At 37.7% G+C, this 25,472-nt stretch overlaps 1 protein-coding gene across 1 annotated transcript; it reads left to right on the forward strand.

The window, feature by feature from the left end:
- The first annotated feature begins 18,884 nt into the window (after positions 1 to 18,884).
- On the forward strand, positions 18,885 to 24,738 carry LOC141554508 (prostatic spermine-binding protein-like). The gene is made up of 4 exons (XM_074286469.1): positions 18,885 to 18,954; positions 19,477 to 19,534; positions 21,634 to 21,754; positions 23,994 to 24,738. Exons 2-4 carry the CDS (start codon positions 19,480 to 19,482, stop codon positions 24,307 to 24,309), a joined length of 492 nt encoding a protein of 163 aa, XP_074142570.1. The 5' UTR covers positions 18,885 to 18,954; positions 19,477 to 19,479; the 3' UTR covers positions 24,310 to 24,738.
- The last annotated feature ends 734 nt before the right edge of the window (positions 24,739 to 25,472 follow it).

Here is a 25,472-nt window from a genome sequence, read left to right on the forward strand (position 1 = left end):
TGGTCTATAAATGGTAAATAGCTGGAGCTGCACAAAGTAAATCTAGAGACAGGTTTTAGAGATCTAGTAGCAGTTTCATTAATAATTTTCAGAGTGAGAAATTTAGTTTGCAAACTGCAAGTTCTCCTGAGCAGGAAGATAGAGATTTTATATACAAATCTTAAGTGGGATGAATGTAGGAAGATAATTTTAATTTTTAGGGACTGAGTGATTGTTCAGGATAATAAAAGTGTTTTCCAGTCCTATGGAAATAGTTCTTAAATGGTTAAGTGATTGTTTCAAATCCAGGGGGGACTGTTATTTGGTGGGGTACTGGACTAGACTTCTGTGTTTGGAACAGGCTCTGCAATCTATGATTCATTTCACATAATATACACAGAAGAGTGTCCTCAAGAATTGATTGAGCATTTCAACCTGTATTGCAAGACTGACTCCCAGCCAGAAAAGGGGAAAGATCCAAAATACTTTTGTAAAGTTTGTATTTTTGAAGAAAATTGCAATTATTTTTAATTGTTTAGTTAAGTTTTCATTTCCTTATTGTGCTAAATGTTCAAAATGTCCTTTATGACTGGATTAAATAAATCTTCATATTTAAAAAAATAAAATATAATTTCCTAAGGGAATACTAGTGAAAAGTTCTGCATATACCTATGAGAATTAAAGCATATCAGAGATAGAAGAGGCCTTAGAACACAGTGCCAGATAATTGGGGTGCAGCGCAACTAGTGGATTGCGAGCTGGGTCTGAGCACTGAGCAGTGGCCACGATATTAGCAGTTAGCAGCAACTATATAGGCTTGACCCTGCACCAGAATCCAGACTGCGCCTCATCAAGTAACGGGAAAGGGGGTACCTACCCCTCCTCCTAATTTGTCTTCATCCCACCCTCTCTCCCACCTCCCTCAGCCTCCTACACCCTCAGCAATCAAGCTTCTCTCCTGAGCCTCTCCTCACTTGCTAAGTACTAGAGGGACAGAGCTGCTTTAAATCTCGACTTCATGAGACCGCTAATTATGGCAATTCTCGTATGCAGCAGCTAATAAAACGAAATCCAATCAACAATCCAGCTATAACGAGACAAATACGAAATTGCAAGAAAAACAGCAATGATGCAAGAAATGATGAAAAATCAAGACAAAGCTCTGAGTATTTTTGAAAGTTTACTATGCAATACTGGATTACTTGCTATTTAGAGGAGGAGGTGGAAGGAAGAGGGAGGAAATTGGAACACAAGGTTTGCAAGGGTCAATCATGAAAAATTATCTTTGCATATGTTTTGAAAATAAAAAGCTTCAATTAAAAAAGTATACTATGCAGATATAGTGCTTTGAGGCATATATACACTGATATTCAGAAACCATTGTTGAATGCAGCTCAATAACAGTTTGAAGACGATTGTTTATACTATACTTAAATGATCAACTTGGTGATTTTTCCTTAAAAATCCAAACCTGCTCTAGGTTACTGCTCTAGCCTATTCAAATGACCTTGTCTTTGATACCATTAAAAATGTCAAGGGGTGTTAGTGACTTGACAATTTAGATCCCTAGCAATTGTCTACAGATGCTTCTGATGTGAAGTGTTCTATTATGTGAAGTACCACAAATGCCCTTAATTGAGAAGATGTGAACCAGAGTGACCAGGATTGTAGGGAAAAGTCAAATCAGGAGAATGTAGGCCAGGAACAAACTTGTACATCTTTATTTCTGAATATCTGGGAAGCTGATGCAGGGTTATTTTTCAGAAGGACAGTCCAAAATATGTTTTGCATGATTTCACATATATAATTTATGGCAAATTGCTGCTAGAATAATTCAAAGTATTCAGCATGCAAGAAAAAATTGGTAGGCTTTCTGATCTTTATAATCATCCATTGTTTACAAAATTGTATATTGTGTACAAAAATAAGATTTTTTTGGATCAAAGAACAGAGAGTACACTCTCCAGATAAATATATGGTATCAAAATATCTGTTCTGTAATAGCTATGACCAAAGGAATCAGACTATGAACTCACCAACTAAATGGATCAAATAAAGTACCAATTGCCTTTAAACTAGATCATCTTCATCCTAACTTTTTAGGCTTTAGTGCCTTTGGCTGGAGGTTCAAATGTGAGAGTTTCTGCCCACTGAATTAAATTCTCTGACCCAATCAGAGGCAATGCTTCCAACCTAATGTAGAGACTGTGATGGCATCTGAAATAGTTCTTGTTTTACAGTTTTGCTCTGTTTTCTGCACTAAAGAAAAATACAAAGAAATTTATGGAATGGTCTTAATCAATTAAAATAATTAATTTTGCTACTGATTATCAACTATAACATTGAGACCCTAGAATTAACAAAGATTCATCAAATAACAGTGCTAATAGCACAAAGTAGGAATTATGATAGCCTATAAACTACTTCCTTTTCAGTCTAGTTGATAAAATTAAACAAAACTCTTTTATTTAGAATAAAAGTCATTTCTAGATTTCATTTTAGAAAGGTGGCTTGAAAAAAAAACTTAAAGACTTCCTTGTAAAAACTGATTTGCTGGAAAGCAAACTTGACTCTTAGCTAGTTAAGACAATAGTCTTCCACTATCTTTCAATGACCTGCAATTATGAACCACCTAAAACAGTGTTCTCTTTTCAAGGATTTCAAATTTTCAGGATATTGCTCAAAAGAAGGAAGATCTTTCCATATATGACAGAAACAATCAAGGAAGAAATCCAGTAATTCAAGCAATTTAAATAGATTAATTGTCCATTGTTCAAGAATGCTTAATCTGAACAGGTTTTTATTGGGGTTTTTGTTTCGTTTCATTTTGTTTTAGCATCTTAAAACCTTTTCCTTGTTCTATGTTATAAGCATTATCTCAAACCTGTTGGGGTAGATGCATGCCAGAAGATATTGGGAACAAAGGGAGAAGGAGAGGAAGCAGGAAAAAAACCATACCAGTTCGAAATATATATATATATATATTTAATACCAGGCTTTATCTAAGTATATCACTGCATATCTAATGCATAAATTTTTCCCACTTGACCATATTACAGTCTACTTTTACTGCATTGAGATTCTCTCTACAAAAGCTTTTTAATTTTATGCAATTTAAATTATCTATTTTGTCCTTATATGATCTCTTCTCTCTGTTTCCTTATGAATTTCTTTTTCCACAGTACCACCCCAATGAATGTTTTGAGAATCAAATGAGACAGGGCATGTAAACGGTTTTGTAAATCTCAAAAGCCAAAAAATAGAAGTGTAAGATGTTATTGCCTTGAAAAATTTGATTCTTTCCCAGGTAACTGGAGAGATTGCTAATGATTTTCAACTTAGTTTCAGAAATGCAGATATCCTGGATTTGGATGAGGAAGTTGGAATCATGGAATAAACTAGTTTTCAGATTGCCTAAATTTCAGATTAAATATGGTTTGAAAGATTAATTATAGGTAATTTTAATGACAATATAGTCAATCTGGATTGTAGAAAATAATTGAGGACCAATACTTTTGCAATCTGAAACACTCCAATGGGGTTCATTCAGCATAGAATTCCAAAATTGGGAGGCACAGAGATTTTTTTCCCATGTCAAGAATCAGATGACCACAACTGGACTAATGCTACTAGATTGATAGCCAAAGTTTTGTTTTATATTTAATTGTCCATAAGATTGTTTTACATTGAGGCTATGTTAATGACTTGTAAGTGTAATGACTGTATTATAAAACTATGTAGTTAAAATTTGGGAATGATACCTAGAGTGTTATGTATATATAACATAAAGGAGTTAGATCCTCTTTGATCTGAGTGATGGAATCTAGCTTCTAGAGGAGACAGCAATCATTTTAAAGTTCCCTGAGTTTAGGGAGCTTTTGTTCTAATAATTTGTCAGTGATTCTAAAGTCTAGTTTTGGAATCTGTGATCCAGAGGTCTTTCCCTTACTCCTCCTCACCTCACACATAACCTTGAAGTGCTATTGTTTTAGCAACCTCTCTGTCAATGACTGTAAAAGTCCTCTGACCTAGGAATATAATAATATTTCTTCCCTTAGACTTTAGGGAAGATATATTAGTGATCCTGAGACTCTCTAATCTTGGGATACTATTGTTCTGACAATCTTATTTGTCAATAATTTTAAGTCTTCTGGTTTTAGGATAGTCCTAGGTTTGCTGGTCAATGATAACCAAATTCCTGAGACCACTTCTCAGTTCTATATCTAGATCATAAAATTAACATATCAATAACATGAAGAACTAGATAAATGTGCCTCCTTGCTTTTGGTTCTTTGCTAAATTCATTTGGAATTTTGTCCACTTCAATTGGCATCACAATTACAATAAACTTTCCCCCTTGACTTGGATATGGGTTCAAGCCTGCAAATTTTGCTATATTGGTTTGCGATACTGGTCTGTGATCACAACCTTTTGGGATCCCTTCCCAACCTCAACATTTGGTGGCCTGGTATGGAGAGAGTCTGACATCTTCTAGTTTGATTCCCTCCTTGTCAAGGTAAGCCCTTCATTTTTCCCCCTCACAATTCTATAGCTGGGACATCCCAAGCCAATGGGAGAAGACTTGCCTGGGTCATTGTGAACTCCAAGCTCAGCAAGTTTTCCTTGACTTGGGACACCCAGACTTGGAAATTCTTGCAATTTTCCACAAAGTTCCTAAGGAACCTTTGCCACCTTTTCATCTTCTATGGGGCACCAGAGGAGATGAAGTGCTATAGAATGGCATTTGGCAAAATTTTATGGCTTTTGGCAAAGATGGGACAATGCTTTTTCATGTCATTTTTGTGTGCAGAATATCTGTTATATTTGTTCTGTGAGCTAAATTTTGTCACCTGGAAAGATTTAAAATGCAACAAGCAAGAAAAAAAACCTCTGTGTTGTAGTTAGAATGCTGGGAAGATTTCTTAAAAAAACCTAACTTTTTTCTTTGGACTTCAGCTCTGGTCAAACTGGGGGCTACACAAAAAAGTTAGCTAATTAAAATTAAAATAACATCTTAGCAGATTCTTAAAGTTTTGAGAGGAATGATTAAGAAATTTGGCAATTAATCATTTTAAGATGGCAAGAAAAATTCCTGAAACATTGAGGATAATTCCAGGAATTTACCCCATTGTGAAAAAAAGTAAAAAGAAAAAACAACGTAGGTAAATATCAACTTTTAGCTAACCCTTGATGCCTATTTTATCGGGAGTCCCTTTCTGTTCCTTTGGGAAAGTACTCCAGAAGGTATTAAGGGACCCTTTTCACTCCACTCTCCAGAGTGGTCCTGAGTGTATCTCAGTTGTGGGAATTGCTAATAAGATCAGTATAACCCAGTTCCCTCTGTTTGCTAACTCCTCTCATCTTAGATCAGATTAAGAAAAGAGAATGCTAAAGTACTGTGAAGAAACTCAAATTCTGTAGAAACAGGGTAAGCAGCTGTGAGGACCCCATACAACCTTGCCCAAACACCTCGCCAACCCAGCTTGGGAAAGTGGATGGAGTGGGGGTAAGGCTCAATGGTCAGCATTCCCTGAGCCCTGGCACCTGAGGATATCCTGGCACCAATAATCCCAGCTTTCAGCAGGTTCAGCCAGGAACTGTCTGGGAAGAATTCAGGTATTCCTGGCATCCCGTAGCATGGCAGTGTGAGGTAAGAAAGCCAGTCAGGCTCTGCATTTGGTAAGCCCACCATTCTCTGTTTCAATTGTGGACATGTATTAACTATGTAATATGTGGCAAATTATTTTATCTTTGCCCAGTTTCTGATTTGTAAAGAGAAATAACAAGTGTTATTGTGAAGATCACATGATGGCAAAAGTGCTTGCCATAAAACATGCTATATGAATGTTAATTGCTTTATTGGATATAATTGCTTCATATTTGATAACTTTATGGGGTTTTAGATATAATCAACAAATTATTTCTATACGTGTGTGTAAAGTAATTTGGAAATGTGTTTGAGATAAGATAATAAAAGCAATTTTAAAGGAGCTCTAATTAAAGCCCACTAAAGGGATATATAAATTGTAATCTATTTGCACTGATAATATTAACAGAAGTTTTAATAATTTGGGAATATTAGGGAAACAGAAAAGCAGTTTGCTACTACTTTTAAAACTCTGGCTACAGATAGCCCGCTTTTAAGTTATCTAGAGCCAGACTTCTATGACCCTGACAGTAAAAACTGGCACTTTAACCCTTTTACTGGCTCACAAAAGAGAAATGATTTGTGTGAATTGGAAAATAACCAAATGGGAGTTCAGTTTGTCTAGAACATTTAATCAGAATTTAGGGAATCTCATTAACTAAAGTTAAATGAATTACTTAGGAAAATTCCAAAATTGTCAACTAAGTTATTTGGAGTTATAGTCATCATGTTAAACTTAAAATTGGTAATTACTGTGTGTGTGTGTGTGTGTTTGTGTGTGGAACAAAAGGGATGAGGCGAAAGCCTTATCAATTCACCTCCAAGTATGAGATGTGCAACACCTTTTTTCCCCTTCACAGAATAGAGGGAGGTATCAAGCAGCATAGCCCAAGCAAACACTAAAAAGAATTGGGGTGGACAACAGCAAACTTAGCTCTTTCCCTGGGGTCTCTGTCAACTTCTCTTATTTGTAAGCTTGCCAGTTTTCTTGAAACCCATGATGGGTTAGCAAGGTCATCAGCCCTAAGAAATGAGCCTGTTTAGGATTTATAGATCCTAAAAAAGGAATGAGTTTACTAAGAATCTATAAGCTTGTTTAATGATTGATCCTTTGCACCAGGATAAGTTTAAACATATAAAACATATTAAACAGAATTTCCTAGGGGTCTAAGCTCTGGTAAACTTTTAAAATAATTAATATAGCCCTAAGTTGGAATTTGTAGAATCTGCTATTAGAGATAAAACTTCTTGGGACTTTTGAGTTTTGATTGCCTGATCATTGTCATTCGAGAGAAATGCCATAAATTATTCAGCAGAATGCCTTTCTGAACTGTCACAGGTGGGATGTGGCTCTGGGCAAGAGTTGGGAAGACAAACAGCCTCTGCTTGAGGTGAGATCCTTCTGACTCAGTTTCTCAGTTCTGTTTCTTTGTTTCTCATCTGATTATTCCTGAGTCTGACTATAAGGTGGAATTGTTACTGTATGATTGTTAAACAGAAATAAGGATGCTTTATCCTGTCATGTGTGTGCTTTCAGGCTGAAGCCTGAAGACTTGTTTTGATGCTGTTATTATCATGTCCCTGCTTTTTCCTCTTATAGCAGCAAATTTCTGTAATCAGAGCAAATGGTCGATAGAAGCCATGAGCCCAGTACAAGTATCCCAGGGGACACAATGGTTTTCTACCTCAGATCTTAAAGATGCTTTGCATAAAAATTCACAATTTCTTTTTGTCCTTGAAAGAGCAAATTTAGGAGAACATAACCCCAATAATTAACATGGGCAGTCACTTCCATACCCTGGGACAGCTCAGGGCTCCTATGACAGCCCCCACATACTTGGACAGGCCCTGGCTATCCAGTATGGAGATGATATCTTGTATCTGCAGCCTTACCTGAGAGGCTTCTCTGGCTGCAGCCCCTCACCCCCCACCCAAGGCTTTGGAGTTTCTTTGTCTAAAGGCCCACATTGCCTGTCAGTCTGTTAATCACTCCCTGAACCATTGTGTACTTTCCTGGGCATGGCTGGCTTTTATGCCTTTATTGACAACCCCCTCAGTGATTCTATTTCAGGCCCTGACACAATTCCCCTGGAATGGGGCCCTGATCTGGCAGGGTTTTAAGACCCTGAAAGCTAAACTGACCTCTTGCCCCAGCCTTAGCCCTGCCTACAACTTTTTGCACTGTACATTGATGGAAGGTGGGGCCAGCTCCTAGAGGTCTCAACTCAGTCTCTGGAACCTATTGCAGACCCCTTGCTTCTTCTCAAAGAAACTGGGTGTCTTTGGGGTGAACCTCCTGAATTAGAGCAATGGCTGCCACAGCCCTTCTAATTGAGGAAGCCTCTAAGCTCACCCTTGGCCAACCAGTGGGGGTTCTAACCCTCCACCACATGCAGAGCATTTTTGCCTTCACAGAGTTTTTGATCTGAGGAAAGGACCGCGGAAGGGAGATTCACTTCAGGCTATGGAAACAGGCTTGAAAATTCAGCTGCCCTCGCTGTTGCCCATTTGCCCCTGATCATAGCACCTTTAATTTCCCAGTTCCCTGACTCTTATACTCCTTCATATAGCTCTCAGCCCTAGCAGAGGAGAGGGGATACACCCTTTCTTCTCCGGGATGGTTTCAAACCCCCTCAGGACAGCTTCTACCTCCAGAGGCAAGTCAGTAAGAGCTTCTTTTTGTCCTGCCCAGCTCTTTGCAGAGTGACAATGGCCCGGCCTTCACTTCTCAAATAACTCAAAAGGAAGCTGAGGCACTTAAGATTACTTATGATCTCCACCTTGCCTGGGGACTCAGTCTTCTAAGGAAGTGGAAAAATGAATCACACCCTCAGGCCAGTCCTTAATAAACTATGGAGAATTGGGTGAAGAATCTCCCATTAGGAAGGACCATGTAAGGTCATTTTGACTACATTAGTCAAACTCGAAGGTTCCTGTAGTGTGCTTTAAAGCCCCCAAATTGGGATGCCAAAAATGTACTATGCTTTCTAGAGCCCCCATGCTGGGGTGTCAAAATATAGCATCTGGACTAGCTCTCTGGAGGACCTCAGGACCAGCCCTAGTCCTTGGTCTTAGTGGAGGAGTGAAGAAGACTCATGAGGCTGGTCAAAAATGGAGTCCATTTATTTCAAGTCCTCTCAGCCCCTAAATACCTTAGTTCACTTAGCATGTGCTAACTATAAGCACCCTGCTATTGATATGTAAATGCATCTTTACTGTGAGAATCCCAGATATCCAAATAGAACACAGGTAGTCACCCGCCCCCCTCCACTTCTCAGAACAGGTGAGACACCCAAAGGGAAGATGAGAGCTGAACCAGACATTGTCAGCAGGTTCCCTCTGGGCTGAAGGGTCTTATACTTCACCCAGAGTTCCCCCACTGTCTGTGGCCCTCTACAGGTTCCCTCAGCTAGATTAGCATTTCTAGAACTAAAAGTGCTCCCTCAGCCATTTCTGAATATTCCTGTGAACCCATAGAGGACCAGAAACGGCTCTTCAGAAGGCCTTCAGGAAACACTGGAAACACATTGAATAGAGAAGAGTGACATTGTCTGTGTCCTCTCCCTCACTCTAGCTTTTTTTTGCTCCTGTTATTTCCCCCTTTTTCCAGGTATGACTTTAACAACACGCTGAGGATGAGAGCTTTGTTCCTAGTATTTTCTCTCCAGCTCCCCTGGTGTCACTGTGTGGCCCCTGCCCGTGGGGAGATAACTCCTTAGTCCTCAGACACCCTAGGGAACTCTATGAGCAGCGGGGGCATTCAGGATTGTTGGGTGTGCCCTCAGCATCCTCAAGGTAGCCCATATATGGAACCTGATACATTTTTGCAAAGACCCCATTCCCAAATGACACCATCCCCACCCTGGATGGCTCTTCATTTGCACTAGCCACCCCCCGGGAAAATAACTTTAACCTGACTATGCCATTTTCTTGTCTAAAAGGATTTCTTACCCACATACCTCAACACATATATCACAGGAACAGCAAATCAATGCATAAATGAGTGAATAAGTGAGGATTTAGACAACACATATAAGTGAGCTGGAAAAGAAAAGGGAAGGCAGTGTGGTGTGAAGATGGCCAGAAAAATAACTTACTTATCATAGTCTGGCATCTCAAGGACAGAGCTGGAGCTATAGAATGTAAAGTCTTTGAATAAATGAAAATCAAAAATGAACAGAAATTTAGTGACCATTTAAACATGAAAATGAAAGATTCGGTTCAGACCTTAAAACTTCAGATAAACTATACAAAGTTAGTTCATATATTTTATAAAACGTATATCTGGAAAGGACCAAGTTATATAGCTTATCAAAAAATGTATGATTCCTGTGTCTCCCTTCATAACAATTGGGGAAATAGATATTAGATAACTAATTCTTGAAACATTTTGATTAAGATTATGTATAGCAAGTGCCACTTTAAAGCATGAAAATAATGCAGTTAACAAGGTCTTAGAATATATGGAATAACATGAAAATATTAAATAGCTTATCCATATTGTATGTAAATAATGAATTTGTTTTCAGGAAACCAGAGCACATATTATGAAATGAAAATACTGAAAATCAAAGTCAGTACTTAGAGATTCTAATGAAAATCACAATTGAATGTTTAATTGTGAGCACTGAAATCCCTGTGTGACACACAATTCCCTGAGACCAAAAATTGACTCATTGCTTATGATCTCACCCTGATCCTGATAAAAAGTACTTACACTGACAAATCAACAATTCATTATGAAAAGGAGGTTTTGTACCCGCAAATCTATGAAAAGGTCAATCTGTGACTTTTTCACTCAGTCTTTATAGAGAAATTAAAGGTTGACAATGTCCTTCCCCCAAATGCCTAATAGGAAAATTAGAAAGAAAATCAAAAGACTTGAGCTAGAAGGGACCACAAGGCAAGGTAGTGGAAGCCCTTATATTTTTTTTTTGAAGAAAGATTATAATTGATATTAGTTACTTTTTATACAATCATAATTCTCCTTGTTGTCTGTCTACCATAGAGCCATTACACATAATAAAGACTGAACTTTCAAATAAAGCCTTTAGAAAAAGAGGAAGCTCTGGATCTCCCTTACTCATTAGTTATTAATAATCATTTTTCTCAATAGCCTCAGAATTCTCTTCTCACTGATTGCCCAGTTCAAAGCCATTAATTCCAATTTGTGAATGGGTTAATAAATGTCATTATCATTAAATCCTCCACTACCAAATGTAAGTTTTCTGAAAGCTAAGATTCTAGTGGTACAACTACTCTCCAAATTTCCAAGTTAGCACCACAATTGGCTTGATTGCCATGATCCAGCATTTGGGCAAGCGTGAGGCGAATGACCAGATCTTTAAGCGTCTGTTCACACTTCTCATCCCAATACTTCAAATCATTTCAAAGGCCAGATAGAAAGAACTTTCTTGCTTTTCTGCTTCCAATTCTCCAACCTTCTGCCTGTGAGTGTGATCACTATTAGCTTATTGATAATAGCATAATTCTTAAAAATGTTTATTAGAAGCCACCAAATATTTTCATTCCCAAAGATTCTTTGGACATGGTCAACTGATGAATACATCCAATTTTTCTGAATTCACTGCTTATTGTGGCACCATGCCACCCACATACTTTTTAAAATTTGCTAACAAAAAAAAAGGATCATTTAAATTCACACAGCAGAACACCCAAAAAAATCCATATGAAACAGAATTTTTATTTCAAACTATTTCTTTTAAAGTATACTTTTGTTTGTTCTTTCTTCAGAACTTCTCTCCTATAAAGTTTTTTTTAATGCTAAAGTTGATTTTTTTTTTAGTTTTAGCTAACCTCTCCCCAATTCTTCTCAGTTAAAAACCAAGAGAGAGATTAAAACAAGTAAATTTTGTTATAACAAATGAGTTTAGTTATAACATAACTTTATATAAAATTATCTATGACAACATATATTACAATTTATAAATTATATATATATATGTATATATACAATATATATATATACAATTATACTAAATGAACTTAAAGATAAATCCACACAATGACCATACCCAAAAAAGTATATCCCCTTCTTCATCCTGATTCCCTCCCTCTCTGTCAGAAGGTGGGGAGTTTTCTTTATTATAGATTCTTTAGAGACAAAATGTCTATTAAGCTATTAAGATTTTCAAAATTATTTTTCTTTAATGTTGCTATACTTGCAGAGATCATCTCCTGATTCTGCTTAATGCATGCTGCATCATTTCATACTACTGAGATTCTCTACAATCTCTATAATCATTTCTTATAGAACAATAATACTACATTATATTCATATACTATGATTTGGTGAGCCATTCCCCAATTGTCTAAGAGGCAACCTAAAGTACTCCATTAAATTTTAGATTTCTATGTTTATTTTTTCTTCTATGTTTGAATAATTTTCTTCTCAAATACCCCAATTAAGACAAATAGTAAACTTAGCCCCTTCTGCATTTTTACTCCAGTAGACTCCATTTACTCTCTGCTTTTTCCCCTCTTCAAAACCATAAAATAGAACCAATCTATCTCTAGGACCTCTGTTTTTCATCTTTAACTTCTTAAATACCCCTTGAAGATGTTAAGGTTATAAAGAAACAACTTGTTTCTACTTTTCAACTACATCATTATATTTCTAATTGTTTAAATCAATTAACCTTTCCAGGTTCTGGACTCTGTGTTTTATATTTTCTGATCTGTTCTTTCATTAATATATGTTGAAAAGTCCACTCTATTCTATTAAGATACCATCTTTCCCTTCTAGAATTGTTCAGCTTGGCAAGGTAAATTATTCTTAAGAATAAACTTTAGCAGTGTCAGGTCTAAAACTATATTATAAAGCAGTAGTCATCAAAACCATTTGATACTGGCTAAGAAATAGAGAGGTGGATCAGTGAAATAGATTAGATAACATGGCACAATAATCAAGGCCTATAGTGATCTACTACTTGATAAACCTCCAAATTCCAGCTTTTGAGATAAGAACTCACTATTTAACAAAAAAAAAATTGCTGGGAAAACATCAAAACAATATTTTAGAGACATATAGCATAGACCTATGTTTCATACTCCATACCAAAATAAATTCAAAATGGGTACATAATTTGGGCATAAAAAGTGATACCATAAACAAATTAGAAGAACACGGGATAATTTACCTATCAGATTTTTGGAGAAGGAAGAATTTATGACCAAAGAAGAACTAGAGAATATTATGAAAGACAAAATAGATTTGATTACATTAAATTAAAAAAGATTTTGCACAAACAAAACCAACAGAAACAATATTAAAAGGGAAATATAAAGCTGGGAAAAATTCTTTATAGCTAATGTTTCTGATAAAGACCTCATTTCTAAACTATATAAAGAACTGTGTTAAATTTATAAGAACACAAGTCATTTCCTAATTGATAAATGCTCAAAGGATATGAACAATTTATTTTTTGCTGAGGAAATTGGGGTTAAGTGACTTGCCCAGGGTCACACACAGGAAGTATTAAGTGTCTGAAGACAGATTTGAACTCAGGTCCTTCTGACTTAAGGGCTGGTGCTCTATTCACTGCCCCACCTAGCTGCCCCTTAAAGAAATCATTTCCAGAAGATGAAATTAAAGCCATCTATAGTTATATGAAGAAATGCTCTAAATTATTATTGATTAGAGAAATGCAAATTAAGACAACTCTGAGATACCACTATACACCTCTCAGATTGGCTAAGATGACAGGAAAAGACAATGATAAATGTTGGAGGGGATGTGGAAAAACTGGTACACTGATACATTGTTGATGGAGTTGTGAAATGATCCAACCATTCAAGGCAGACAATTGGAAACTACACCAACAGAGCTATAAAACTGTTAGCTTACAGAACATCCTTTGACCCAGCAATGCCATTACTGGATCTGTATCCTAAGGAAATCATAAAAGTGGAAAAAAGATCTTATGTGCAAAAATGTTTGTACTAGCTTTTTTTGGCAGCAAAAAACTGGAAAACGAGTAGATGCTCATCGATTGGGGAGTGGCTGAACAAGTTGAGGTATATGAAGATGATGGAATATTATCATTCTATTAAAAAAGGGTCTCATGGAGTCCTTGATTTCCTTTTTTGGTATATATGTAACTTTCAGGAAATCTATTTTTGGATAAAATTTGCCACTTTCTCTTCTAGAGAAATTCATTTCTCTGGAGCTTTTATTTCATTTATTATCTCTTGCTTCTTGCAGGTATTTACAACAGAAGGAGAAGGAAAAGTAAATGGAGAAGGGAAGGAATGAGAGACTTGCCAAACAGCAGAGCAGAACCTTGAGGATGAGGTTTACCATGGTGGGAACACAAGTAATGAGGAGGAAGAAAAAACATCTAACAGAATGAGTCACAAAATGCCTTAAGTTCCTTTTAAGTAGTCAGCAATTTTCTAAGATGAACTTGTTGAAATGGATATTATCCATTCTCCTTGGTTGACGAAGGCAAGGGAAGAATTAAGAATTATGGAACTCCTCCTCACTCTTTGCTTTCCCACCTGGAGAAACCTCCTTCGTTTTTTTTTTTTTTTTTTATTCATTTTTCCAAATTATCCCCTCCCTCCCTCCACTCCCTCCCCCCGATGACAGGTAATCCCATACATTTTACATGTGTTACAATATAACCTAGATACAACATATGTGTGTAAATACCATTTTCTTGTTGCACATTAATTATTAGCTTCCGAAGGTATAAGTAACCTGGGTAGATAGACAGTAGTGCTAACAATTTACATTCGCTTCCCAGTGTTCCTTCTCTGGGTGCAGTTATTTCTGTCCATCATTGATCAACTGGAAGTGAGTTGGATCTTCTTTATGTTGAAGATTTCCACTTCCATCAGAATATATCCTCATACAGTATTGTTGTTGAAGTGTATAGTGATCTTCTGGTTCTGCTCATTGCACTCAGCAACAGTTCATGTAACTCTCTCCAAGCCTCTCTGTATTTCTCCTGCTGGTCATTTCTTACAGAACAATAATATTCCATAACCTTCATATACCACAATTTACCCAACCACTCTCCAATTGATGGGCATCCATTCAACTTCCAGTTTCTAGCTACAACAAAAAGAGCTGCCACAAACATTTTGGCACATACAGGTCCCTTTCCCCTCTTTAGTATTTCTTTGGGATATAATCCCAATAACAGCAATGCTGGGTCAAAGGGTATGCACAGTTTGACAACTTTTTGGGCATAGTTCCAAATTGCTCTCCAGAATGGTTGGATTCTTTCACAACTCCACCAACAATGCATTAGTGTCCCAGTTTCCCCACATCCCCTCCAACATTCATCATTATTTGTTCCTGTCATCTTAGCCAATCTGACAGGTGTGTAGTGGTATCTCAGAGTTGTCTTAATTTGAGTTTCTGTGATCAGTAGTGATTTGGAACACTCTTTCATATGAGTGGATATAGTTTCAATTTTATTATCTGAGAATTGTCTGTTCATATCCTTTGACCATTTATCAATTGGAGAATGGTTTGATTTCTTATAAATTAGGGTCAGTTCTCTATATATTTTGGAAATGAGACCTTTGTCAGAACCTTTACTTTAAAAATATTTTCCCAATTTGTTACTTCCCTTCTAATCTTGTTTGCATTAGTATTGTTTGTACAGAAACTTTTTAGTTTGATGTAATCAAAATCTTCTCTTTTGTGATCAATAATGATCTCTAGTTCTCCTCTGGTCATAAATTCCTTCCTCCTCCACAGGTCTGAGAGGTAGACTATCCTCTGTTCCTCTAATCTATTTATGATCTCATTCTTTATGCCTAAATCAAGGACCTATTCCATGAGTTCAAACTCGTTCCATCAGTTCAAATCTGGTCTCAGACATTTAACACTTCCTGGCTATATGACCCTGGGCAAGTCACTTCACCCCAATTGCCTCAGGGGAAAAAAAGAAGAAGAAAAAGAAAAAAGAAAAGGAAAGAAAAGAAAAAGAAAACAAAACAAAACAAAATTATATGTTGAGGTTTTAAAATAGCTGAGATGAAAGACAGAGAAAGGAAAAGAAAAAAGGGAAAGATATAATCAAATGAATACAGAATTCAAAAGAATAGCAATGAAACATAAAAGTTTTCTTAAATGAGCTTTGCAAAGAAAATTTTAAAAAGCAATAGAAAGAGAAATGCAAGAGATCTCTTCAAGAAAATGAGAAGTGTCATGAGAATGTTTGATGCCAAAATGTGTACGATAAAAGACAAAAAATAATAGGGATTTAATAGCAGAAGACATTAAAGAGTAACGAGCATATACAGAATAGCTATACAAGGAAGAACTTAACATCACTGATAATCACAATGGTGGGATTACTGGTCAAAAGACAACGTCCTGAAGAATGAAATCAAGTGGGCCTTATGAAGGACAGTTAACAGTAAGGCTAGAGGAGGTGACAGAATGCCAGCTGAGCTATTTAAAACCCTAGGGAATGATGATATTAAAGTCCTGGTGTCAGTATTCCAGCAAATCTGAAAAATTCTGCAGTAGCCACTGGATTCAAAAAGAGCAAAAAAGAGACAGAAAAACAAAATAAGAGAGACAGAGAAGAAGTGTGAGAGAGAGAAAGAAAAAGGATAGCATCAAGACTGAGATACAGATGTGGCTTATGACAGATGGAATGGAAAATGATCACAATGGCTGGTCAAATTCAACATCATGTCAGCTTTATGCAACTATCCCAACCAGAGGGAATTAAATAACTGTCAGAAGGGCAGGAAGTACTGATGGAAAGAAGGGGATGAAGGTTTGAGAGGGCTCAAGGATTCACTCACACAGGACAGGGTAATTTATTTTGTATATATGTATATGGACACATACATGAATAAATATCTATACGCCTATAACTATGCATACATACATGCACACATATGTGTGTAGGCACACACTTATGTATATGTGTAGATATATCCCCACATACATTTTCTACCCTCCCTGAGGAAAGGCAAAATGTCGTCATGGACAGAATATATATATATAAAATGGGTCTGATCCCATACTTTTGCATCAGAGTTAAATTAAGCTCATTCAATGGACTCATTTTCAGTTGAACTGACAGTGTCATCTTGCAGTTTCAGGGATAGGTACGGCACAGAGAGTGAAAAACAACAAACTAAAAAGAATTGGGCAGTTGATATAATGGAAGTCCTTGAACCCAGAATATCACTGTTGAAAGAGTAGAGAACAGAATCCAGAGCTGTTACATTCTTAGATTATAGACCAGAGTATTGAACTATTAAAGACAGAATAGAAATCATCAGTACTCTAAGAAATCTTAAATGAGAACACAAAACATTCAGAGGTGAAGATCTTATAGCACAGAATTCTAAAACTGAAAAATTCTTTAGCGATTAACCTTTCCTTGTATAGCTGGCCAGCGGTCTTCGGAGTGTAAATGACTTCCTTAAGGTCATAGGGTAAGTCAGTGTCCAAACTGCAGGCTGGAACCCTGATCCACATACTTCCCAACCAACCTTCTTTCACCTGCAGTCTAATTCAGAAGTCAGGTCAGAGTATGCAGGTTGGCAAATGAAAATAAAATGAAGGTGAAAACAGAGAAAAGTCCATAAAGACAAAAGGACTTTTCTTAATAGTTGGGAAAAGGAAGGGCAGGAAGAATAATTAAACAAGGAGAAGACTGTAGGTACTTCTGGTTTTTCCCAAGCCCTTCCCCAACACATATACACTAACCAAATAGACTTGTGAAATTACACAATTCCTGTTCAATAATGTTTTCACAAGGATAGATGTGGCCCATCAGTAAATTTGTGTGACATCCCGTACATCACTTTTATGGAAGAATGGGAGTAGAGAAAAAGAAGTTCATTGTATGAGCAGTTTCCAAGACATTTTACCTTAAGCCTCTCCACAACCTGCCCCACCCCAGGAGACTGACAGAAATCTAACAAAAGGGTCAAAAACAGTTCTCTTGGGGAAGTACTCATGATTTGGATCTATTTGCTTTATTTCCTTGAACTAAAATTCAAGACTCTGAGCAACAGAGCGGCATTGTTTGCCAGCTAAAGGTCAGGAAAAGGAGAGAAAAGAAGAAATCTGGGGGTAATAAAAAGAGGGGTAACAGTTGGATGCCAGTGATATGACATTGCCTGAGCAGACCTGAAGGGTCTCACCACCTTCCCTTGCTCTCCAGGCCCAGAGACTCATAAGATTCATAGACTGTTAAAAGAGGAAGGGGCCCAAAATATCAACTCCAACCTACTCATTATACAAAATACAAATTAAGACCCTAAAATGAGAAATAATTTGGTCATGCAAGGTCAAACACATATGAACCCAGTATCCTGACTCGAAATCTAGGCTGAATTCATTACTTATACTATAAAACCTAGAAACTACTTCCAAATGTCTGGGAATAATCTATCAGGACCCAGAATAGGGATCTTAGCAGGGGAAGAAGGAATGAGCTTAATTCTTTATTGCCCCTATACCTTCTCTTCCATACAGTGAAGGTGTGGATGTAAGTATTATTACACAACCAGGAACATTTTTTAGTTGACTTCAGATAATCCCTATGTAAAAGTCATCCTTTGACTAAGGGGAAACTTTAGAGGTTTCAGGAAGCTGAGCTAGGATGTGAAAGGGCCAGATGTCACAGGGAGGAACTTATACAACATCTAAGAAAACAATAGGTGAGTATAAATGGGTGAGTAGAGACTAGCAAAGCACTTCCAGCCCAGGACAGGTAAGAAAGAGATGGGGAAGGGCTTGAGCCCTGGAATCATCTCTGAGCCCAGAATCTGGGGGGCTGGTGAATGGGGACGGTACTTCTAGACCAGCTCTAAAGGTATCAGAGCTTTCAAAGATCAGAAGAGGGAGATAAGAAGCTGTGATCTAAAGGGGTTCAGAAGCATGAGATAGAATAGGAGCAAGGAATATGAGTCCCTTGAAATGCTAAGGGGTGCAATGGATAGAACTCTGGCATTAGAGTGAAAAATTACCTGGGTTAAAATTGCTCTAATCACTTACTATCTACTGAGCAGACCTGAAGGGTCTCACCACCTTCCCTTGCTCTCCAGGCCCAGAGACTCATAAGATTCATAGACTGTTAAAAGAGGAAGGGGCCCAAAATATCATCAACTCCAACCTTTACAGCTTCAGCTTCCTCATCTGTAAAATGAAGTTAGAGATTTATGGTCTCTAAGGTCTCTTTCTAAATCTATAAGTCTATGATCATCATGTTATCCTTACTCTCCACAATTATTTCTCCTCCTTTGTCTCCAGGCCAAACCTCTGGAGGACCAGAGTTGGAATCCTAGCTTTCTGCAGCTTGCTACCTGTGTGATAATAGGTGATTGACTTTCACTCTTTTGATTAATTCAAGGTTTTTTAAGGGTCCTTTCAGCTCTAAATTCTATGACATGCCTCCCACCTCTTGGCAGACAGATGCAGGACCACAGCTGCAAAGGGAAGCATGCATTTATAGACATGGCCAATGTATGGATTTGTTTAGTTTGACTGTATTTGTCAAAAAATGGAGAACTTGGGATTCAATGGTATGGAGAGGGTCATGGCAGGGGAGGAGATAGTAGGCAGTGACTGAGAGGCAAAAGAATAAAAGCCTCAATAAAATATTTTTAAATACATAGAATAAAAAATACTGGATAATGAACAGGGATATTTTGTTACTAATTTTTTAAAATGTAATAGCCTTTCTAAGGATAAAAATGTGAAAAAGGTACATTTGTTTTCAAGATTTCTGTGATTCATATGAGGAAATGTTTTTACTTTTTCACAGTTATTAAATTCATGCATTTTTAAAATAGAAAATAAAGAAATAAAGCATAAGGTCCTATTTTTTTTTTCTTTGCAGACCATGAGATTCTTATTGGTCCTTGTCCTCTTGGGAGGAATAGCCTGCAGTTTCCATGGTAAGTTGATCCCTCCCTCTTGGATTCTGGTCAAGGCGTCTTATTCTGTCTATCTTCCTGCCCCACTCCTCTACAATGCAACATGGGAATTGAGGAAAACTTGGGCCACTGAAGCCGAGGTTGGATAGCACCTATTGAAGTCTTCTAAGAATTGTTCTCTTTCCCCAGACTCCTGATTCCTTTAGGTTCTGCCTGTTACATAGCACTTACAAACCTTCTTTGATATTTCTAGGATTTAATGGAAGAGTGGGAGAGGGGAAGGTTATAGAGAATTTTCTCTGACCTTTAGGAAAATTTATCCTAAGGTAGCCAAAATGTATATCATGTGACATGGTAGGGATTTCTAGATTAAGCTGTAATGCCCTATCAAGCCTTTTTGGAAGGAATTTTTTTTCCTGAGGTAAATGGGGTTAAGTGACTTGCGCAGGGTTCACCCAGCTGGTTAGTGTTAAGTGTCTAAGGTAGGATTTGAACTCAGGTCCTCCTGACTTCAGAGATAGTGCTCTATCCACTGCAGCACCTAGCTGCCCAAGGAAATTTAAAAGTCTTCACTTAGTGGAAAGCAAAAAGTAGTCATAGATAGACAATCCTTCAGGGCTTTGTTTCCCTATTTGCTAGAAGGGTATCACACAAGAATTATATCTCTTACACCTAAGCAGATATTTGTAGTGCAGGAGGACAATTATTTTGCTGATTCCAGGATAAAAACCACCTCCTCTGATCAGGGAAGGTGAGGGTCCTAGGAAGTAGTTTAATCTCAGATAATAGCTAAACTTCATCCAGCTTCTCTCTACCCCCACCAAAACTTATTATATATATAAAAAAAATCCCAGAAAGCAAAGAGTCATTTATTAAAACAAACAAAAAAAATGCGTGTATAAGATAATGAGTCTTATAACTCAAACAAAATTCTGCATTCTGAAAGTGGGGTCTATCCAACACCACAGAGAAGGAGGGATATGGATATGGAATATGAAGTTGGATTCTTTTGGAAGCCCTCAGGTCTTTGAGTCTACTTGCACAGATACATTAGTGGTCTCATGGGTGATAGGGATGGGGTACTGAGTAAGCTCAGACTTGGTAAGCATCAGTTCAAGGATGGGAAGAAAAATTACCTTCTTTTGGATTCTGGGTGTCCTAGACCATGGAGAGAGCTGAAGTTGTTTTATTTTTGTTACATAATTTCTGTTTTGGAGGGGTTTGAGAGATACTGAGAGGCAGCAAAACATTTTTAGTCCTCTATCTTGTTGCTTGTATGACCTCAACTATTAATATTATTATTGCTTTTAATAATAATTATTATTATTATTATCATTATCATCTCAGCCCTTCTGGCTCTAAATTTTAGATCCTGTGATATGGTAAATGTGGAATATGAGCAACTTGAGTCCTTTAAAGTTTCGTCAGACACCTTACTTTACAGGAACTGCTTAGAGTTCCTGAGTTGTGAGTTGCCTTGGCTCCCTTAGAAATCTCTCACATCTTCCTTATGGAGGGAAATACCTACAATTCTTACTATGTCCTTAAGCCTTTGCTAAAATATTGAGTCTTTAGGAGAAAGGCTAGAGAGGCTCCAACATAATGATGTCTTTGTGTCATTCCTCTTGCCTAGAACTGGGTCCCTCCTCATCACAGTCTCAGAAGCTTTCTCTTCCTTCAGAACTCTACTCAGCTGCCTCCTCTTTCAAGACATTTTCTTTGATTTCCCTATTTGTTGGAGTTTCTTCCCACTTTAAATCACCTCCTCTTTACATCTCAGTGTAAATACCACATTCTGGCCTTACTCCCACCTCCAGGAGAATGTGACAGCAGAGACTATTTTATTGCTATTTCCCCATTCCCTAGAAAAGTGTTACTCACATAGTGGATATTTCACAAAATGAACTGAAAGAAATTTAATCCTCACTGGAAACCTGCAAAGTTGTCCCTATTTCCACGTCAGTATACTGGCTCTCAGAGAACCAGAGGGACTGGCCCTAAGCCCACCCAAATGAACTATAACAGTGATCACTTGGAGATCTTCAAGATCTCCATACTCCTAATGCTCCTCCACCTGTCACACCTGAGAGTAAATCTTCTCTTTTTGCTGTCTCTTCTAGGTGTACTTTCTAACCAGCTTTCTGGCATTGGGAATGGCTTTTTTACCGCTGGTGAAGAGAAACCTGGAGACAGAATCGAGGCCATTCGAATCTACCTGGGGGCTTTAGGCGAATTCAAGGGGTAAGTGGAACCCATGGAGTCCCCAGGCCTTTTCCACACAAACCTTGTCAGATTTTGTAAAGGCAATAAACACTAGACAGAAAGTCAGGAGATAATATTCTATGTGAACTTGGAAAAGTCATGACCTCTCTAAGCACTGGTTTCTTCATCAGCCTAATGATGGGATTGAATTAGATGATTTCCAAGATTCCTTTGAACGCTGACATCCTCAGAGTTTGCTCCAATACTTTATTTAGGTTCTAAGGTCTCTCTCAGCTCCAACATACAATGTTCTAAATGTCTCTTCCTGTTCTGAGACTATGATTCCAAGCTCCTAATGGCACAAGTTTCTATGATGGGTTTTTTAGAAACAGAACTTCTGCCTTCTGAGGACTGATAATAAACATAGATGTACTGAAGTAGGACATGAACTGAAGAACAAAATCAGGGGTTGTACAAGACAACATGTGAGAAAGATTTTACCACTGGGATTTTCTGGATGAGCAAGCACAAGCATAGGGAAGGTCTGAAGGTCCATCACTTCTCCATTTTCCAGTCTGTCTACTCTCACCCCAGGAATCACAGGAACCTACACTTTAGAGTACCTCAAGCTTAAGGACAAGACCCCTGTAGTGTGTGAAACCACAGCTCCACTAAGGAGCTTTGGCCAAGGAGTCAGGCAGACTCCTCACTCATACACAGATAGCTACTGTTACTTGTATATTTTAAGAAATAGTCTCAGTTTCCCTTTTTCCTTTTCTTTTTCCTACTGCTTTTCCCCAAGCCATGAGGGAGAGAATGAATGATTGAATGATCACAGAGTCATAAAATGCCATCTCTGATAAGATCTTTGAGATTATGAAGCCTGGGTCTTTTACATTACAGATCATAGGATCTAGAGCTGGGTGGGACCTCAGAGGCAAACTAGTCCAGCTCTGCTCCTCATAGCAAGAAAGAATAATAGGAATTCCTTCCAGAAAATCATTTCTATAATTATCTATGTTTTATAAAGCATTTCTTTACAACCACGTTTTGAGATGAATAGTACAGCATTATACCATTTCACAGATGAGAGTAATAGAATCCAAGGAAGCTGTTACCAAATTCATTGCTTATTCAGATACACATAGATAATAAGCATCACACCCTGGGTCTTTTGACTGCAGGTCTACCCATTTACTACCATCCTGAGGATAGAGTAAGGATACAGAAAGTGAGGGGCTCCATTTTTTGGATGTAGGGGGAAAGATGTATTTCCAGGTTGACTGACAGACCAAACTCAGGGCAAATATAAGAGATCCACTAGGAGAAACCTTGCACAGCCAAGGGAATAGGTCATGTTGTCTTTAGACTTGTAGATATTTTCTATATCCTTTGGGAAAAGTCATTTCATATCACTGACCTCAGTTTCCTCTTATATAAACTGAGGAGGCAGGGAATGATTAAACACTATGACGTCTAAGGTCCCTTCTGAGATCTGAATGACATGACAAAACCATCAAGACTTAGCATCCACCCTTTATAAAAGGCCATCACATAGAAGTCACTCAGTGAAGGCTTGTTGCTAATAGTGTTGTAGATCTACCCCATGTCAGAACTTGAAGATTCCTCAGGATATGCAATGTCAGATCTGGGAGAAATATCAGAATATAAGGTCAGGAACACGCCTTAAAACTTATAAGAGAGCATGTGACAACTATTACAGACCTTAAAGTTTTTAATATTCAACTACCTCACTTTGTAGAAAAGATATAAGTTCATTTAAAGAAAACTTGCTTTGATGCTTAACTGCAGGAAATTTAAATTCACAGTTATTGAGCCCTTTTAAGTTTGCAAAATATTTTCCTTACAGTAAATCTGTGAGGTAGGCAATGCAACTATTACTATCTATACTGTTACAAATGAGGAAACTGAGACCTGAAGTCACTTGCTCCAAATCACCCAGATAAGAAGGGTCAGAATTAGGTTTGAACAATGGCATCTTTGCTCCAAGTTTAGAATTCTTTCCACTACAGTGTCTTACAAATGTACCTACAGAGATTAAACATCATGAATGAATTTCTGGCTATTTGGTACACAATGGGGGCTATAAGATCTCCTTTTCTGGAAATTACCCATGACAGAAACTATAAAAATATCCAACTTCTTTCCCATAATTTACTATCTCCAGCTTGAGGAAGAGTTTTCCTATATAGAGACAAATGCTGGAGGAGGCAACTCTGGGGTTCAAAGAAGTTTTAACACTTATCCTTTCTTCTAGGATCCAGGTGAAAGTAAATGATCAATGGAGTGAAAAATATGGACTCTCAGGGGGCAATCCTGAGAAATTCACCCTCTGGAAAGGAGAAAACATAACAAAAGTATCAGGCTATCATAACCTCTGCATCCACTCAATCACAATGGAAACCAACTTAGGGAGAACTTTTACAATCGGGGAGCCCACTGGCCAGAAATTCACTGCCTCCCCCCCTGAGGAGGGGATGGTGCTTAGTGGTATCAGGGGTTTTTATGGGGCCATATGTATCCAAAAAATGTCATTTGATTGGAAACACGCTCCTAAAAAATCAACCATCTGAAATAACTCTACCTGAATGAGACCCTTGCTGAAAACACCCCAATAGTGCCTACTGAAAACAACTGACACATTCTTCCCAGAAAGAATCCTAGGACACCCCCTGGATCTCTTTTGAAGACACCTCAACTTCACAACCGTGTTACTTAGCTTCCTACAACTACTGTCCACTAAGCCATCTGTCCCTTCTAAGAAAAGATTTAAAGCTGTAGTTACCTGGAGTTGTTTTTGTAAGGTTATATATTCCATGACCTGGGTTACTCTTCCAGAGACCTTAAGCTGGTCAATCATCATAAAATCTGAAAGAAGAGATGGTACCCATGACCCAGATGATGTGACTAAAGGAAGAAAAGAAATTAAGGCGGTGGTGGGAGAGAACAACTTGAGGGGATTTAGAAATCTAATCAATCAATAAAGCCTCTGTAAAAGCTGTGTTCCTCGTGGTAGACTATGTTCTTTGTTGGGAAATGTATTTGAGGTTTATGAGTGTAGATGGGGTACCAACAGAGGATCCCATTCCTTTGTAGCAAATCCTCAAATCAGGGGAAATAGGGGTTGTCTGTTGTGGAAAGGAGAATTGACTAAGGTCAAGAAATCATAATGCTTTGCTCTCTGTGAGACTAATAGAGCATGAAGTGTCTGTGCTCAAATCCTGGGAATATTTGGGTACTTTCCTCAATTCCATTTTCAAAACTTTGGGGTATTAGGACACTGAGGATAGAGTAAGGAATCCTGGGTTCCAGAACTGATTGTGATTTACTAGAGCTATTAGGCCAAGGTTGACTGACTCTAATTGCTTTATACCTCCTCTGACTCAGTTTCCTCATCTATTAAATGAGGGAGATAATTGTGAACTGACTTATTTCATAGGATAAGGAGGAGAATGCTATCTAAACTATGAAACTCAATGCAAATGGGCGCAATGCCAGCAATTGATGACCTCTTCCCTGAAATACATTGGTATTAACCAAACCTTTATATGGGATACACTATGTGCTAACCACTATTGTTAAGAACTTCACAAATACCTCATTTGATCTTTACAACAACCCTGGAAAGGGGTGCTATTATTATCCTCAAACAGAGATTAAATGACTTGCCCAAGATTGTACATCCACCATAAGTCTGAAGTTCAATTTGAACTCAGATCTCTTCCACTCAGGCACC

Source organism: Sminthopsis crassicaudata, chromosome 1 (genome assembly GCF_048593235.1).
Source record: "Sminthopsis crassicaudata isolate SCR6 chromosome 1, ASM4859323v1, whole genome shotgun sequence".
In the NCBI taxonomy this organism is placed as follows: Eukaryota; Metazoa; Chordata; class Mammalia; order Dasyuromorphia; family Dasyuridae; genus Sminthopsis; species Sminthopsis crassicaudata.